The 19,566-nt window shown below is 42.2% G+C and overlaps 1 protein-coding gene across 2 annotated transcripts in view; it reads left to right on the forward strand.

The window, feature by feature from the left end:
* LOC126253205 (uncharacterized) overlaps positions 1 to 19,566 on the forward strand; it is a 599,715-nt gene that overhangs the window by 109,135 nt on the left and 471,014 nt on the right. For both annotated transcript variants that reach the window (XM_049954381.1, XM_049954382.1), the window contains exon 4: positions 706 to 3,033. In XM_049954381.1, the coding sequence (XP_049810338.1) occupies positions 706 to 3,033 (2,328 nt within the window). The remainder of the gene's footprint in view (positions 1 to 705; positions 3,034 to 19,566) is intronic.

Raw genomic sequence — 19,566 nt, forward strand, 5'->3', positions numbered from 1 at the left:
TCAAGTGGTACTTCATGTTATGGAACTAGATCATCACCATACTTGCTTGGTGAAAAACATCTTTATGTAGCCAACAGGTTCAGACTCCTAAAAGTCCTGCGGTCCGGCCTTTGAGTAGCAGGTAGGCTTGGAGCGGAATAGGAAAAGGCGTCTCCGTTGAAACAATGCCGTTTGTCCAAGAACTGGTGCAGGGGAAAGGGGTAGCTTTGGGACATGTCCAGAACCATGCGATGAGACTGGCAGTAGAAAAATTCTTTTTTCCAAGGGTCAGGCTTGGACCTGAAGGGAAAAAAACCTCGTTTTTGTCAGGTAAGTGATGCCAGGGGACAACCTAGGAAATATGGCAGTAACTCAAGCTGGTACAGTGCACCTACTGAGAACCTGTAGGTAACACTACCTGACAGAATGTGTCATCCCATTTCAGGTCGTACTCTCAGTGGTGTGTAAATGAAAAGTACATCTGCGACAGGAAAATTGGCTGGCAGTGCAGTACAATAAGATGAGTTCGTGAAGTCCTCTCTCCGGCTGTGGCGACCTTGCTACTGTTTGTTATTACATCAAGGAAAGTCACAGAAGCTCTCACATTTTTCCAATTTTTTTTATTTCACCAGAACTAAAACTGGTCAATGTCATTGTCCTCTTCCATTTCTTCCATAAGTAATTAATTGTGAATAACAATTCGCGCTGTTTCCACTGTCGGAACAGGCGCTGTCAGCTTTGCGCCATCCGCACATCATCGGAAGCGTGGCGACACTGCAGAGCCACCAGGTGACGGTCGTCCAGTTGTGTCGCTGGGTCTGCAACTGGATTGTGGTCGTGGAGGAGCCTGGACAGGACGCGCGCCCGCTGCTGGACCGGCTGTTGGAGCTCGCAGAGGACTGCTCCCTGGTGGTGGTGCTGGTGACGGAGCGTCGGCTGCAGGGCGCCATTGTCGACAGTTGCGTGGCTGCCGACCTGGCGCCGCGCACGCTACAGGAGCTGCCACAGATCGCGGTGCGGCTTCAGGGCAACGAGTACTGTGCCACGCTGGGTGACCTGCTGCCTGACACTGCCTCGCTCGGCGAGGTACTGGAGGGACATGGCCAGCGGCTGATGTGGCTAGTGGCATGCGCTCTCCGCCGTGAGCCACTACGCCTCGGCCTCCCAATCCCGCCTGTGGATGACTGGTACGTCCGCAGGTCGCTAGTCTCTAACAGACTCCTCGGTGGGGAGACATTTCTCCGGTCCCTGGGTCAGTCTGACATCTGCCTAACTAACGACTCGTCGGCAGACCAAATTTGTCGTATCCTTCCTCACTGTCATCCTATTCGCTTCCAGGATGCTACAGACGTTGCACCATACACCGAGTGGCCTCTGATACTTATCGGTGGCAATTCACGTACTGTTTCAGAGAAGTTCTTTGGCTGTAATGTATATGAGTTAGTACATACATCAGTTGGCTGGGAGTTACTACACAGCAGTAAGGGAATTTCGGTCATTAGGAATTACCTCGTAAACGAAGAGAAGTTGGAAGTAGGCGAGGAAACCCACAGAAAAATACTACTGAACTTTATGGATATAGCAGACAAGGTGGTTATTATTGAAGGTAAACCTGGAGTGGGAAAGTCGTCACTACTAAGTAGCATCGCGATAGAGATTAAAGAAAAAGATCCTAAAACATGGGTTCTCAGGTTCAACCTTCTGAGGTACGCTAGCCTCCTGAAGCAGTCTCAGAACAGTACAGAAGCCGTTGCAGCATTGGTGAAGGATGCTCTCTCTGAAGCCCCCTTAACATCACCTGAAATAATTCAACAACAAAGCCATCTAGAGCTGGCAATCCTAAAACAATGCCTCAAGCATACATCGAACGTCGTCATTCTCGTTGATGGATTTGACGAAATCTCACCCGATTACACGGAGAAATGCTTCGCTATTATTCAGTCGCTAATTTCTCGGTGCAGACTTCTTTGTGTGACCACCCGGCCGACAATGGCGAAGGAACTCGAGGATGTGCTAGGAGTCGTGGCGTACACATTGGAGGAGTATTCTGATCAGGAGCTCCAGACATTCTTCTTGAACTACAAAAAAATGGGATTTGTGAAGGACTTCCTCTCTGCAGCGGAACTGAATGAACAACTCAGGAGCATCTTGAGAATACCATTATTCGCCAAAGTATTTGCAGATCTCATTGCGAGGGGTAAACAAGAAAGACACGACCCAGTGACACTCTTTGAGGAGTTTTTCGAGATGAAGTACCAACGACTGTTCGAGGAGAAATATTCAGCTAACCTCTCGGTCCCGGGTGCAACCGCTGAAATGGAATACAACCGTGGCGTCTACATGAACGAGTTAATGCAGTTGGCACTGATTTCACTTCTTAATGATCTATCAGGTGATCCCAGCGTGCCAACATTCAGAGTCAGGCTGAACTACTTTCTTAAACCTGGAATTGTATTTGATTTTGTAAACGAGAAACCGGTCTTTCTTCACAGGACGTTCGCCGAGTTCTTCCTGGCCAAATGGTGTGTCAACAACATTGACAGTTGTGGAACAGTATTCCGAGTTTCATTTCTGGATTACAAGCTGGAGTTCTTTGTAGAGTGTTTTAGTCGAATGGCGTGCCGGGGAAAGATGCTCCACGAAGCTGTCATCAACAACAACAAGGAAACCGTAACAGAATTATTATCTTCTGCTGATACATTACAGACAGAAGCAGACGTCACGGGCCGAAATGCCTTACACTTGGCTGTTATACATGACAGATGGAAAATTGCGCGATTAATTGCAGGTACAGGCGTCGGTCTGCTGATGGTGAAAGATCGTGTACTACGCTGGACGCCACTGGAGTACGCGCAAGCTGCGCAGCGCTGGGGCATCGTTGGAATACTGCTGCAAGCTGGGGTTCCATCTGAAGATCTCGCCCAGGGTGAAGTGAAGTTCAGCACTCGCGACACCTCCCAACTGGAGCACATTTTCCGTACCTCGGGCTATCCTGCACTCCTGGACGCAATACTCGATGGGGCTACGTCGGCAACTCCTGAAGCACAATTCAAGGTATTACGACTACTTTGCTCAATTGTCTTTCATTTTGTAGGTTAAAACTGCCTTCTTTTTCTATTTCTTAGTAGCTTCACATCAGTATCAAAATCGCTGAAAACTGAATTTATGCTTCCATTTGCCAGGAGCTATTATTTAGTCCACTATTATTTGTATCCGAAGCATCCAGCATCAGTGACACTCGAGTTCCTATCTTTGCCTCCCGAGACAAAGTTAAAGATTTTAGACAACGAATTAGCTTTATGGACCGATTGATTATTTTAATCTTTCAGTTGTCCTCTCCTGTAGATGAAAATCTGCTAACTCTGCGCCACTGGGGTCTGTGGGTTAAAGGTTATGATTAAAGAATAAAGATGATTTTGGCATAAAATGTCCTCTCCTCATCAATATTCTACCTTATTTACTAAAACTGGTTGCCTGACTACAACAAGGACTCTGAAATTTTCTTGTATTTCAAGCGAGTTAGGTTAATAATAGGACAGCAGCTTGTGCAAACCAGTATGATATAGGAAACAGTCGAAGTTGTGAAAATAGGTTCTTTTTACTTAATTGATGAACGGTTTCGTTATCAGAGCTCATTATCAAATCCTATAAATTGGTTTGTCTTCGTATTATTTGCAGTTATATGTAGTACTTTTATTGTCTGCTAACGAGTACCTAGCACACATTGCACCATAACTCAAAGAGGGCAAGTGTGTCTTTAAATTCTGTTTATTGAAGTTGTTTTGGATACATAACGCTTTTTGCTTTTTTCCATAAGTTACGTACACGAACAAATCAGATGCTTTTCTGATGCCCTTGCAGGTTACATTCAGCCGTCCAATGTGTTAAGCATGGACTTTCCAAATTCAGTCCAAACAATTGTAGCGATTGTCCCTGTGCTTTGTTGGTGGTTACTGCAATTGCGAGTCTCGCCGAAAACTGCAAATGTTTGAATCAGAATACCATATTTGTTGGAATCACTGGGATATGTGGCAGCAGAATGTTGTCTCCTCTAACACTGTTGCTTCGATGATATTGTTCATCGTCTTTCCCACTGAAAGCCTGGTACTTCGGCAAACATGCGATGGATTTATGTTTCGGAGAAGAATGATAGGCGCGCCCATTTTCAATGCTAAACCTAGCAAATCAATGGAAATCATGAATTCACTGTTGAATAATTGACAAGATAGTCTTAATTCATTACACTATCGATGGAGTGATATGTTGTTACTTCGTTTATTACTCACTTTTGAATGCTGAAAATTATGCCATTGACATATCTGGTTTCCAGTGCTAATAAAACATGTACACAGAGCAGCAGATGGTTGTTGTAATTGTCTGCGATCTGCTAACTATTTTGCTTGGTTGCACAGAAATGATAACCATTTGCATATCGCCCGCATGGACAACAATTCATTGCAGTTCTGCAACTGTTGCAGACTACCTTGATGGTATAATATTAGTGACCAGCAGTCTTAATGTCGTTTGGTCCATAAGTAAAAATAACTGCCATATAACGTATCATGTGCTGTCTTTTCGTCTACCACATCTCAGCAAGACGATGCTCTTTTGTTTCCAAAGCTCGGGATGCCTTTTCCTTTACCGCTTCAGGTGTAGATAAACTAATTGCTTGTCGGTTGGGTGGTATAACTGATTTGACATCGAAAGTAACACTTTATGACTATTGGAAATTCAGTCGGGAAAATAAAACTAAATGTGTATGATATCTGTTTCTAATGTCGACTGGCAATTCGAATTTCACGATCAACACCACTTTTATGTCACACACGAAATGAAATGTCATTGTTTGTGTTTTGTTCAGTTCAGTTATGTCATGTATGTACGCTCATACTATTGCGTAACTTTTGAAAAGTGAATGAAATAAAATAGTCTGTTAAATTTGGAATGAAATGTTTTGTTAAAAAATCTCTTTTATGATCGTTAAAAGCCATGGCTAATTTTTCTCAGGGCGCTATCGCTAGAAATATCATACGTATTCCAATGTGAAGACATCCGTCTTACTCATGATGGATATAAAAACAAATATCTTTCTTTAATGTTACACGATAAGCAAATTAAATACAATACTCAAATAATTATTTATTTTTCTCTGTGAGTTTCGATGCTCCGGTGTAGCCGCCTATGTGCAATGGCAGTGTGTACAATTTAAATAATTGTTTTTAATAAAACTATACCTCTGGCCTAAAATGAAATGGAAACCATTAAAAGACGCCGTTTTCTATTTATTGAGCTTAAATCCTTTCAATACTTTCAGAATTATATGACTATTAAGGAAGTTTTTATTATTTTAAGACCAATGGCGTCGCATCAACAATGCACTTTTAACACCAATGGCGTCGCTTCAACAATGCACTTACACAAAATGGCCGGGCAACATTTAATTGTTACATAATTAAATACGGGGCAGGGAAGGTACTTTGTAGCTACTAACAAAAACACATGCTACATTGGATACTGACTGACACACACACACACACACACACACACACACACACACACATATATATATATATATATATATATATATATATATATATATATATATATATATATAATTGCAGACCGTGATCTATGTGCGACCTTCAGAGAGGACGTCAGAACCATGAAGACGAAAAAGAAGCAGAGCACAAAGAAACAGAAGTTCTTTTCTTATGTACTACGAGACGAAGATAATGCTTATTACAATCCTAAGAGCGCATATAGCGCTTTCACTGTCGCTGAACATCGATTGCTAGATTTTATATTTCTTTTTTCAAGAAGCGATACTATAAAAGTCCCCTGGAATGCCATTTGCATAGTTACATACAGTCTTGTAAATGGCATTCCACGACAGCATAATTCTGTATCTAAGGTTCACATCCAAACAGGTGACAGTAGACATATTTGATTTAGTCAGGGTATCAATAGATTTTAAGTTTCTCTGCGTCGAAACAGGGGACGACAGATTTAGTTGATTCATTTTTTATTATTATTGAGTGACTGAATTCGTCTGCGTCCAAACAGCTGCCGACATATTGATTATTATATTCATAAGTTTGAAGTATACCGGCGTCCAAACAGGTGACGACAGATTTATGAGATTTCAATAGTTGTGGTAATACAGGTACTTTCTTACAGTTGCAGTTCTTGTACATAAATGATTTTTCATTGAAGTTGAGTGCAGACTTTTTACTATCTTTCCTCGGAATGGTGCATTTTATGTTTCCCCATTTGGGTTAAAGCCACTGGGAAACCGAGGGAAAATCAGGACTGAGCTATAAGACTGTACTCTGATCAAACATTTAAAGACATTATTATTTACATGGTCAAATTCTGTTCATTAATGGGTTTACAAAATCAGAATATTCACTGTTACTCTCCTTCCGTGGTGAGCTGGTGAGGTGGTTAGGGCGTTCCTTCCATGGTGAGCTGGTGAGGTGGGCCGGCCGGGGTGGCCGAGCGGTTCTAGGCGCTACAGTCTGGAACCGCGCGACCGCAACGGTCACAGGTTCGACTCCTGCCTTGGGGATGGATGTGTGTGATGTCCTTAGGTTAGTTAGGTTTAAGTAGTACTAAGTTCTAGGGGACTGATGACCTCAGAAGTTAAGTCCCATTGTGCTCAGAGCCATTTGAACCATTTTGGTGAGGTGGTGATGGCATGGGCGCCGGATTGCGCCTCCGACAGCGCGTACTGCAGGTAGCGACATCACCAAGACGAGCGATCAGCTGACGCGCGACAGCGACGAGCTGTACTCAGCCACGTACCGGACGTGCGTTCTCTTCTACCCTCCGTCCAGTTGTTCTCCGCCACCACTCCACAGAAAAATTTCATCAAATCCAAGAACAACAGCAGCATCAGTTCATTACAAATCAATAGATGTTTATTCGTGTTGATGCGAAAAACAAATGATTATTCATACTTTTTTATTGTGTCATCCAGCACCAGTTTATGTCGGTTTGCTTATGAATTAATCGTTCATTTATTAATACATACGAAGTACACCGTATGACACTGTTAAAGTATAGTTCGTCACACTTTTTGTTGAAGTTTACATTTCAGTTTCGTGTTGCTATATGATACTGTTCAAATGCACAGTTTGTCACACGTTAACCTTACCTTCACACAGTTGTTGTGCCCCAGAGTAAGCTGCTTATACAGTCTCACTACTTCAGTTACGCACCACACTGCTTCTAAAGTCACAAACAGGTCTTTCCGGACACGCTTGCACAGATCAGCTGTTCTGTTCACTTGAGTGGGCGGATTCCCAGTGTTGACTTCCTCCAGTCACTTCATTGATTTGCTCACATCCGTTTAAATGAGCTGTGTCTCGACTGCGTTAAATAACGTCCTCATCCGGAACACACTTTTTAGTTCGCCACGGTCTATAAGCTATTCATTCCATTTAAACTTTATACACTATAGTATTGTTTCATGAACACTGTTCATCACTATAGTTCCCATGAATGACGTTATTTTTGGTCACACTGAATACGTTTTATTGACACAATGTTCATTCGGGTCTCTGCACGCAGTCACTGTTCGATTGTTCAAATGTGTGTGAAATCCTATGGGACTTAAATGCTAAGGTCATCAGTCCCTACGCTTACACACTACTTAACCTAAATTATCCTAAGGACAAACACACACACCCATGCCCGATGGAGGACTCGAACCTCCGCCGGGACCAGCCGCACAGTCCACGACTGCAGCGCCTGGGACCGTTCGGCTAATTCGCCCGGCAGTCATTGCTTTTTACAGTCTTTTGTGGTAAATTAAACTGTTCATGAAAACTTTAATACTTTGTTTACATGACAAAATACACACACAATGTATTCGTGTGCACATTATAACTCATTACAATGCACATTAGGTATTGTTGGCATAAGTACCTTCATATTACATTTGCTTGGTCAATTAGTCCATTTCTTGGACTTTTCTACAATGGTCTGGTTTTTACAATAACTCAGTTTGTTACATATTAGCACACACATTTCTATTAAATACTATTATGACATTAAGTGCATGAAACTTTTGCTATATAGATACTAGGGAAAAAACTTTCATTTTGATCATAAGTAAAGTGAAATTTCATTAATGAAATGAAAAATTCTTAAACTTAAACTTACATCTATTCGATATATCACATTGTTCATAAATAATTTTCAAGTCCTTATATGGGTATAAACCCACTGGTTTCTTGTTCTCAGAATTAATCAGAAAATAACTACATCCATAACGTACTTTGCCGATGACTATACAACAATTGCAACTTGTTATTTCTTTTATTTACCAGAGAGCCTTCAGGTGGTTCTTTAGCAGTACTTACTCTCCTACTTCAATCTCTTGTACTTCCCTTAGCTGCTTGTCATACTTCTGTTTTCTCGTTTCTGCACATTTTTTGAGAGAGGTCAAACCTTTGTTGATTTTCTCTTCTCTATTCAGCTGCCAACAGTCTAACATTGGTAATGAAGTTACTACTCGTCATTTTCATCTTCAGACAACATCGATTCTGCTGGCATGTGTTGGGTGCCAGAATGCGGTTCAAAAATGGCTCTGAGCACTATGCGACTTAACTTCTGAGGTCATCAGTAGCCTAGAACATAGAACTAATTAAACCTAACTAACCTAAGGACATCACACACATCCATGCCTGAGGCAGGATTGGAACCTGCGACCGTAGCGGTCGCTCGGCTCCTGAATGTAGCGCCTAGAACCGCACGGCCACTCTGGCCGGCCAGAATGCGGTAAATGGTTAAATGTTTCAGAGATGTTTACATATTCAATCCATTTTGTATGCTAATTCGGTGCATATGTCTGCATAAACCTATTAAACTCTTTCAATATGCATTCCACCGGACTGGCTCCTGAACGAAACCTAGCTATCAGTATCTGTTTTATACTATGGTTTTTCAGAAAATTTTTCCACATGTAACCTGTAAAATATTAAGCATGATCTGAAATGACGGCTTCCGGTTCACCTATTATAGGTATATACTGTTTTTCTATTCTGTTAACAATGGCTGTAGCTGTGTACCATTTAAGCGGATACATCTTTAGGTACTTAGAAAACACATCGTAAACTGCCAATATATACTTGCACCCTTTCCTCGAGCCGTGGGGAGAGGTCCAGCGAAATCCAAAGAAACTAGTTGCAATGGTTGTGTCAGTACAGATGTATGTAATTCGTTTCTCGCTGAACGTTTGTTTGGTTTTGTCTTTTGACATATGAGACATGTTCTCAAAATTCGGTGGACATAGCTGCCTAAATTTGTGTAATAGCAAAACCAATCGATTTTAGCAATAGTTTTGTTTATGCCAAAGTGCCCCCAAGTTTTATAGGTATACAAGATAAAGTCGTGTAAACAAGTTTCCAGAATACACACGCACACCAACGTTCTTCTTCTTTCTTTGGTTTATGGCATAAAATTCCATTTTGAATTGTCTGGCTAATTCCGAATTCGGATTCTCGGTGACCAGTTGCACTATGTATTTCCACTTACAGTCAGCAGCTTGCAATTCAGACACACGTTTGCACATGTCAAGAAAATTTCGTCTGTATGTCTGATCTTTAACTAACAGTACTTTGTACTCTGATACCTGTTTAATAAGTTCTGCATTTTCTGACATACCCTGTAGCAATCTGGATAGGGCTACAGCAATATTATCCTTCCCGTTAATATACACAATTTGAAAGCGATATTCTTGCAGCGCTAAAGCCCATCTTGCTAAGCGTGCGTATAACAGTTTACATGTTAAAAAGAAACTTAATGAATGATGGTCACAGTACGCTTTTGTCTTTTTACCATAAACGTGAAAATGAAATTTCCTTAAAGCCCAAACCACAGCTAAGGCTTCAGGTTCTGTTACTGAGCATGATCGTTCACATTCTGTTAGAACACGACTCGCAAAACTATTCACTTTAATCTGTTGTTTGCCGTATGTTTCATCCACTTGAACGGACAAGCTCCTAGTCATGTAAAAACTGCATCAGCAGAAATGGAAAAATCTTTCTCCATGTCGGGGTGGTACAGAATACCTGCGTTGATTAACGCTTGTTTGATTCTGTTGAACTGCTATCGCAGGCGGAATTCCACTGCGAAACTATATTCTTTAACACAATAACACATCGCAGTTCAGTGACTGCTTCTTTACTAAGCACTCCGTCTTCAGGCCACGAGTGGCCTACCGGGACCATCCGACCGCCGGGTCATCCTCAGTGGAGGATGCGGATAGGAGGACCGTGGGGTCGGAACACCGCTCTCCCAGTCGTTATGATGGTATTCTTGACCAAAGCCGCTATTATTCGGTCGAGTAGCTCCTCAATTGGCATCACGAGGCTGAGTGCACCCCGAAAAATGGCAACACCGTATGGCGGCCTGGATGGTCACTCATCCAAGTGCCGACCACGCCCGACAGCGAGTCAAAAGAAAAACCTTAAATTAGGCCAATGAACGCCCTCTATTGCACTATTGTGGGGCGCTGGAATGCTCTCTCGACGAAAGGAAGACACTATGAACGCCATTTATTGCGCCATAGAATGGGGCGATGGAACGCCCCTCGCCGAAAGCAAGACACTAATCCCAAGAACATCCTGTATTGCACCCTTGAGCGGGTCGAGGGAAAGCTCCCCATGGCTCCCCATGGCTCCTCCTCTCATCTGGGACAACGCTTAAAAGTGAAATGACATTTCCTGGAATTTAATTTTTCCTCTCCCGAATTTTGATTGGCTTAGGTTGGCAGTGACTCCAGCCCATTCGAAATTGCTCTATATTTTGTTTATTATTATTTCCACGTGCGCTTCCTATGTTGGAGCTGCAAATTAAGATGTCATCCACATATACGGTGACTATTAGCAGCTCAGGGCTTAACACCGAATCAAGAGCTGCTATAAATACTCCAGAACTAGTATTTAAACCGAATGGAAATAATTAAAACCTGTATCTCCGACCAGCGAAAATAAAAGCTGTGTATTTTCTCGACTGTTCTGTCAAGGGGATTTGCCAATATGAAAATCGCGAAGCAGTGGAGGAAACTATAAACTGCAAATACCTCGAGAGAGGTCCTCATAGGCATTCCTTTGTGTCAAAAACTCACAACCCAGAATACAGGCGACTCTCAATCCCTTTACAACTAGGAACGTGCAATTAAATGCTCCATTTCCCATAAATAAATCCACCTGTACCTGGCTCTTAACTACCTGTGTTTCTGCACCAATGGCACCCCACACTTTGTAATTCTGAACTGGCAGCAATGGCACTTTATGCAACTGTCACAACTTCTTATAGAAACCATAACTCATCACATTAACTGTAGCTCCTGTATCAGTTAAGATATTGACTGGTATACTAAGAACTTTAGCTTGAAGCACAGCCTGTCTCAACTAACTATCTACTTGGTTACATCTCTTATTCTCTGTTAAAAGTTCCTCCTTCTTTCCGACATCATCGTTATATCTCAACATATTGACTATATCCTGTTTCTCCTTACTTTTTTGTAAAATCTCCCCCCGTCCCACGCCCAACAACGGAGAGCTAACTGCGGCCGTCTTGAGTTTATCGAATCAGTTGATGTAGGACGATTGTCATTCGTTACATCAACTATTCTCACACTTTTATTCTGGTTCTGCCAAGCTGGGTTGTTTGAAGAACCTGCTGGACCGCGTTCGTTCCTATTATTATCATTGTTTTGAGTATCTTTCGGGTTCATTCTGATTATACTGTCTTGGATATAATGGCATTGCAAACCTATTCTTTCCCTGTGGCCCTGCCTCTCGCATTGGCTGTTGATTGACACCTCCTGGGCCAAACCGTTCCTCATACCATCGTTTTCGTCTGTATTGAGGTGAACTGTTTTCCCAAGTTTGTCTGTTGTTATTAGCTTTGTCATCATTCGGATGGCTGTGAAATGACTGATTTCCATTCATAGGTTTACATTGTGGTTTCGCCCATTAGAACAATTACCATAATTATTCCAACTATTTTGCCTATTATTATTCTTTTCTTTATTCTCTTAACCATTTCCATTGCTACTTTGCAACTATTGAATCCAAGACAGAGAAGTAGTTATCCAAATCATTGTCTAATATATGGATTAGTTTTTCTCTAAAATTGGGTGGAAGTCTTGATTTTAACAGTCTGATCACATCACAATTTGAGATCGGTTTGTCCCAGTATCGCGTTTTGTTAATATATTTCTCGAAATACTTTCTTAAGCTTCCCTGTTTAGGACTATATGCCTTTGGACTGCCTACTTCTTTCCTAAGTTTTTCTTGGATACAGGGTGACCACTATTTGTTTAGAAATGCTTTCTCAGACTGTTCACAGGTGTAGCTAGTATCAGCTGCATCTGTTGCCTATAGAGCAGCATCCACTACTATTTGCGAAACAATAAACTGTATCTTTTGTTTCTAGGTCTCTGCTCTGGGCAGTATATTTCGAAAACTCTTTATAAATACTGCAGCGTGAATGTTTTTCTTATTGGTGAAGAAGGTTTGAAACTGGCGGTAGTAGGCACAGCCCCCGCACCATTCACTGTTAGGGCTACACGTTCCTGCCTGTACCCCACAAAGTGTGTTATAGATGGCAGCGAATGGCGGATTATCATGTGAAACATGAGAAGCAGGTATATAACTGTCCTCCATTTTCATGTTGTTTACCCTTTCCTGTTGTGTCTGATTGGTTGGACTGGTTGAGTGAACTGCGCAAATAGCGCTTATCACTTCTGTCTATTTTCTCGTCTATTTGTTTCTCTTTGTCATCTATCCATTTTTCTACTTTTTCTACGACCTTTTTACTGTGTTCCACTAAGCAGTTCTGTATTTTATCTTCATTTCCTATTTCTATGTTTTCTGCCCTTTCGGCTATGTTTTGGATATCTTCCTTCATATTATTTTGCAGATTTTGTATGACGTCGTTAGACTGGCTACCAAATTTGGCAATTCTTGGTATGCTTGTTTTAATCTGGTTACGTGTGCTTTCATGACTTAAAAACTTTTCAGTTGTTCGCACATTCTGTATTCCCTCTCTTTTTCCCTTACTTCATGCTGGCTCCAAATTTCTGTATTCTTTCCCTCTCTCTTCTCTTTCCTCCTGCTGTCTCTCTCTCTCTAACTGTATTCTCGCTTAGCTTTTCCCTTTCTTCCCGCTCCTTTTGGAATTGATCTAGTTTCATCAAAATAGCAGTTACGGCGTCGTAATCCTGTGGGGCGCACGTAACTGGATGCTTAGTTGCGGGCGCGGCAGTTTCACTCGCAACAGTTGGCAACACACTGCCATCAGCTCTACGCTGTATCTCTGAGTGCTGATGGGCAGTTTCTGTTTCATGATTAGTAATATTGTCTTGCATATTTGTATGCGAGGTAGATCCCATGGGGATTTCCTCTAATTCGTTATCACTGTCCTCTCGTAAATCTGCTTCTATATCGATCTCTCTCCTAGTCTTGCTACGTAATCTCATAGATTCTGAACGAGACGTTATTTTAGCAGGACTATCTTCACACGGTAATCACCACAAAAATAATAATAATACAATCTACAATTTCTAATTCTACATAAAATCTATAACAAATATAAATTTCCTTGCCTACAAGAATTACTATGTGCCAAACACCACCACGCAGTACAAACCATGAATACTGGCACACAACATGGCACACGAAAGCAAGAGATATCTTCAGAAGCCCTTACCATCGTTCTTATTGTCCGCTTTATTCTCATGATTCAGATCTGTGGTAGGTTCCAGGTCTTCAGTTTTCTCTTTACATCTAAATTAATAATGCTTGTACACATGAAACAAATTACATATACAAGCATTAATTTTCTTATCTTAAAAATATGTTCTTTACATATAGATAAATTTTCTGGAACATCGAGCCCCACGTTGGGCTCCAGTTATCGCGTGACTTTTTGAAAAGTGAATGAAATAAAATATTCTGTTACATTTCTAATGAAATGTTTTGTTAAAAAATCTCTTTTATGTTCGTTGAAAGGCACGACTAATTTTTCTCAGGGGGCTATAGCTAGAAGTATCACTCGTATTCCAACGTGAAGACATCCATCTTGCTCACAATGGATATAAAAACAAATATCTTCCTTTAATGTTACGTGGTAAGCAAATTAAATACAATATTTAATTAATTATTTATTTTTATGTGTGAGACTCGATGCTCCAGTATAGCCGCCTATGTGCAATGGCAGCGTATACAATTGAAATAATTGTGTTTAATAAAACTGTACTTCTGGCCTAAAATAAAATGGAAAATATTATAAAACCCCGTTTTCTATTTGTTGAGATTAAATTCTTTCAATACTTTCAGAATGAAATGACTATTAAGAAAGGATTTATTATTTTAACACCAATGCCGTCGCTTCAACAATGCACTTACACAAAATGGCCAGGGCAACATTTAATTGTTACGTAATTAAATAAGGGGCAGGGAAGGTACTTTCTAGCTACTAACAAAAACAAATGCTACATTGGTTACATATATATTTAGCAAAATTTTCAATTACACTACATATAGTTAAATTAATTACAGACCGTGATCCATATGCGACCTTCAGCTAGGACGTCAGAACCAAGAAGACGAAAGAAAAGCAGGGCACTAAGAAACAAAAGTTCTTTTCTTATATACTACGAGACAAAGATCATGCTTGCTACAATCCTAAGAGCGCATATAGCGCTTTCATTGTCGATGAATATCTATTACTAGATTATATATTCCTTTTTTCAAGAAGCGATGGTATAATACGGCGAAACTACACGAACTGCCTCTAAACTACATCAGGTGCACATATATATTGAAACATTCTGAACACTGCCCATTGTTAAATGGTAGTATTAATTCAGAAATCTTCGCAGGCGTGTACACAACTCACAAAAGTTTCATCGCCATTAGGTGAGTTTTATATGAATGCAAACTGCACTGACGAATTAACATTTATATTTATATAGAGAAAATTAAATGTTTGCCTCAAAGTTTATCCCGGTAACAGACCTACAAATAGTTCATGGGAAGAACTTCGAATGAAAGATTAAGCGCTTGTCATTAAGTGAAACAAGTTACACAGGACTGTCACTAACGAAACAAAAGATATTATTAGCTATGATCAAGTCACACAGAAATTAAATGGAGTGTCGTAACTGCTCTTCACAGATCGCATTCCTCAGTTAACATGAACATTAGCAAATAACGGAACTGGAAGAGGTCGAAACAAGGATCAATAAGTTTTGCATAAATTAATACCGCTATAAAACTGGAGAACAGTATTCACCGTCTATGCATTGCTCATATATTTGAATCCAATAATTGGTCTCTGCACACAACATATACTTGTCGCACTGAAGTAACATCCTAAAAATGCAGCTGGTTAAGTTTATTATGTAAAGGTCGCCTAAACATAGGAATCTGAAAATGAAAATGAAGATTGTAAATACAAAACTTTTCCGTTTGCTCTAGCCAAGAGAATGATTGAAAACGGAGTAATCTGAAGTAAAATGACGTTTAGCCATGTGATACTCGCATTTTATTGGACGACTGCAGGAAGAAAAAGACGTAAGTCTTCCTCATCTGGGCAGCTCGCAAGTTGGAGATAAACGAGAAAAATATCCAGTACAAGAATTGAGCACATAAGATGCTTAACAGATTTAGTTAACTGCAAGCTGATCAGAAGATGGACTGTGCTACAGCTTGAGCAACACTTATAATATTTTCCAAGTACAGCGAGTGGGCGCCATTCAGGATGAGACGAGAGCTGCGATGTGAATAGAATACAAAATGTAAGTTATCTCTCCTGAAATCCCAACATTCTGCAAATCCACTTTAGGGATTGAGTGAATATTGCTACCAATACGACGAACGAAAAAAATGGCTCCAAGCGCTATGTGACTTAACATCTGAGGTCATCAGTCCCCAGACTTAGAACTACTTAAACCTAACTAACCTAAGGACATCACACACATCCATGCCAGAGGCAGGATTCGAACCTGCGACCGTAGCAGCAGCGTGGTTCCGGACTGAAGCGCGTAGAACCGCTCGGCCACAGCGGCCGGCACGACGAACGAGAGTGTACCTGAAAAACAGGGGAGTACTTCAGAAACTTCCCATTCATTCACATATTACGATTCATTAGGCTGATGCTAGTACTGAGGAGTCTCTCTCCACTGGTTAGCATCGTTCGCGCCAAATCTTTAATGGCGATAATATATCGGATCGGACAATCCGTGAATTGAAGGGAAAGCAACGCACATTCTCGTTCTGCCAGAGTAGCGTCAGTGAGAGGCTCCTTTTGATGTGCAGAGAGGAAGGCAAATTTCTTATTCACATGCACACAGGGGAATCCTATGGATGCATGTGTCACGACACAAGTTGCAACACACTAGGGCCACGAACTGGCCATAACAATACTTTGAGAAACAGGACCTTTCCTTGAAAAGTGCCACCCTCTCGGAGGCTGCTGTTCCCTGCTTCTGAGAAAGCATTCTGATGACCAAACAGTGCACTGCCGACACTTCAGGTCCACTCCCATCCGTGAGGAAATTAGTAGCTGTCCACTCACAGCACGAGTACCAAGCTCACAGAGTAAATACACTCCTGGAAATTGAAATAAGAACACCGTGAATTCATTATCCCAGGAAGGGGAAACTTTATTGACACATTCCTGGGGTCAGATACATCACATGATCACACTGACAGAACCACAGGCACATAGACACAGGCAACAGAGCATGCACAATGCCGGCACTAGTACAGTGTATATCCACCTTTCGCAGCAATGCAGGCTGCTATTCTCCCATGGAGACGATCGTAGAGATGCTGGATGTAGGAAATGGAAAAAAGAACACATTGACACCGGTGTGTCAGACCCACCATACTTGCTCCGGACACTGCGAGAGGGCTGTACAAGCAATGATCACACGCACGGCACAGCGGACACACCAGGAACCGCGGTGTTGGCCGCCGAATGGCGCTAGCTGCGCAGCATTTGTGCACCGCCGCCGTCAGTGTCAGCCAGTTTGCCGTGGCATACGGATCTCCATCGCAGTCTTTAACACTGGTAGCATGCCGCGACAGCGTGAACGTGAACCGTATGTGCAGTTGACGGACTTTGAGCGAGGGCGTATAGTGGGCATGCGGGAGGCCGGGTGGACGTACCGCCGAATTGCTCAACACGTGGGGCGTAAGGTCTCCACAGTACATCGATGTTGTCGCCAGTGGTCGGCGGAAGGTGCACGTGCCCCTCGACCTGGGACCGGACCGCAGCGACGCACGGATGCACGCCAAGACCGTAGGATCCTACGCAGTGCCGTAGGGGGCTGCACCGCCACTTCCCAGCAAATTAGGGACACTGTTGCTCCTAGGGTATCGGCGAGGACCATTCGCAACCGTCTCCATGAAGCTGGGCTACGGTCCCGCACACCGTTAGGCCGTCTTCCGCTCACGCCCCAACATCGTGCAGCCCGCCTCCAGTGGTGTCGCGACAGGCGTGAATGGAGGGACGAATGGAGACGTGTCGTTTTCAGCGATGAGAGTCGCTTCTGCCTTGGTGCCAATGATGGTCGTATGCGTGTTTGGCGCCGTGCAGGTGAGCGCCACAATCAGGACTGCATACGACCGAGGCACACAGGGCCAACACCCGGCATCATGGTGTGGGGAGCGATCTCCTACACTGGCCGTACACCACTGGTGATCGTCGAGGGGACACTGAATAGTGCACGGTACATCCAAACCGTCATCGAACCCATCGTTCTACCATTCCTAGACCGGCAAGGGAACTTGCTGTTCCAACAGGACAATGCACGTCCGCATGTATCCCGTGCCACCCAACGTGCTCTAGAAGGTGTAAGTCAACTACCCTGGCCAGCAACATCTCCGGATCTGTCCCCCATTGAGCATGTTTGGGACTGGATGAAGCGTCGTCTCACGTGGTCTGCACGTCCAGCACGAACCCTGGTCCAACTGAGGCACCAGGTGGAAATGGCATGGCAAGCCGTTCCACAGGACTACATCCAGCATCTCTACGATCGTCTCCATGGGAGAATAGCAGCCTGCATTGCTGCGAAAGGTGGATATACATTGTACTAGTGCCGACATTGTGCATGCTCTGTTGCCTGTGTCTATGTGCCTGTGGTTCTGTCAGTGTGATCATGTGATGTATCTGACCCCAGGAATGTGTCAATAAAGTTTCCCCTTCCTGGGACAATGAATTCACGGTGTTCTTATTTCAATTTCCAGGAGTGTAGATATCTACGATATGGAATCTTCCATCATTAGCATAGATAAAGATGAGACTCAAATGTCTCAAGAAAAATTTAATTATATCAGATCTGTAGGTCAAAGGCTTGAGGTACAGGCAGGATTTCGCCACTTACGTCGAACGCTGAGGTGCTATTCGAATATCGGAGAGCCACGGCAATAGTGACGAACTAAGAAGGGGAACACAAGCTGAACACATGAATTGAAGTTTGTGTTAGGGACGGCAATGGACTAGGCTAGGTATGATGATTATTCATTGAAATGTTTAATGATTTTTTGATTTTCAAAGTGCGTAACTGCATGTATTTATCTGTACGAATCTTTTTGCGGATTAAGCACATCTGAAGATGGCAAATATTTGCCGAAACGGATACTGTGAATATTTTTTCTATATAACTAAGCGATCTGTGAAGTAATAAACTGTTACATAAACATTACATAGGTCTCCTACTTCCAACTAGGAATATGTCAGTTAAAAAAAGAAAAAAACAGAGCACGTAATGCTAAAGACAGCCCCGTCGAAGGTTCGAGTCCTCCTTCCGGCAAAGGTGTGTATGTTGTTCTTAGCGTAAGTTAGTTCCAGTTAGATTAAGTAGTGTTTAAGACTAGGGACCGATGACCTCAACAGTTTGGTCCCATAGGAACTTACCACCAGAAAAATGCAAAAGACAGTTTTCACAATTATATTTCTTAAGTGCAAATCCTTTACTGTTCTCTTTTTCAATTGAAGACCAAATTAAATCACTACCCTAAGAAAATTATACATAAAGTTTGGAGCGCTCTTCTGTTTGTAGGTCGAAGTGATAATGTTCATGAGACGTCCGTTGAGCACAGAAAGTTAATATAGGACCGCGAAAATTCAAATGAAACAATATATTCAAGCTTTCATAGCCAGCAACAGTTCACAAGTGGCACATAGAGAATCCTGGGAGTGACACAAATAAAATTAAGATCGTTCAGCACTCCTTTGGCAAAAACGGGTATCTGAAAGACCTCTCTCGCCAGTACCCTTGGGCATGTATTAGTTACTGGCGGTGGGTCATACACCTCAAAATATGTTACATTACATGGCTTATTAGTGTTCTAGACTTACCATTATTCCATGAATATTTTATTGAGGGTCTCTGTAATGACGATCATGCTACACATGAGGTATCCATATTTGTTATAAGTAATCATATCATCTTTGAGGAAACGCTCCATCAGTGCAGTTATAGAGCCTTTTATACTTTGACTTCCATTTAATTCTGGTGTGCTGTTATGTTTGTAGAAGTGCTTGAGAATAAGAAGAAAT

The sequence above is a fragment of the Schistocerca nitens genome, chromosome 4, assembly GCF_023898315.1.
Source record: "Schistocerca nitens isolate TAMUIC-IGC-003100 chromosome 4, iqSchNite1.1, whole genome shotgun sequence".
In the NCBI taxonomy this organism is placed as follows: Eukaryota; Metazoa; Arthropoda; class Insecta; order Orthoptera; family Acrididae; genus Schistocerca; species Schistocerca nitens.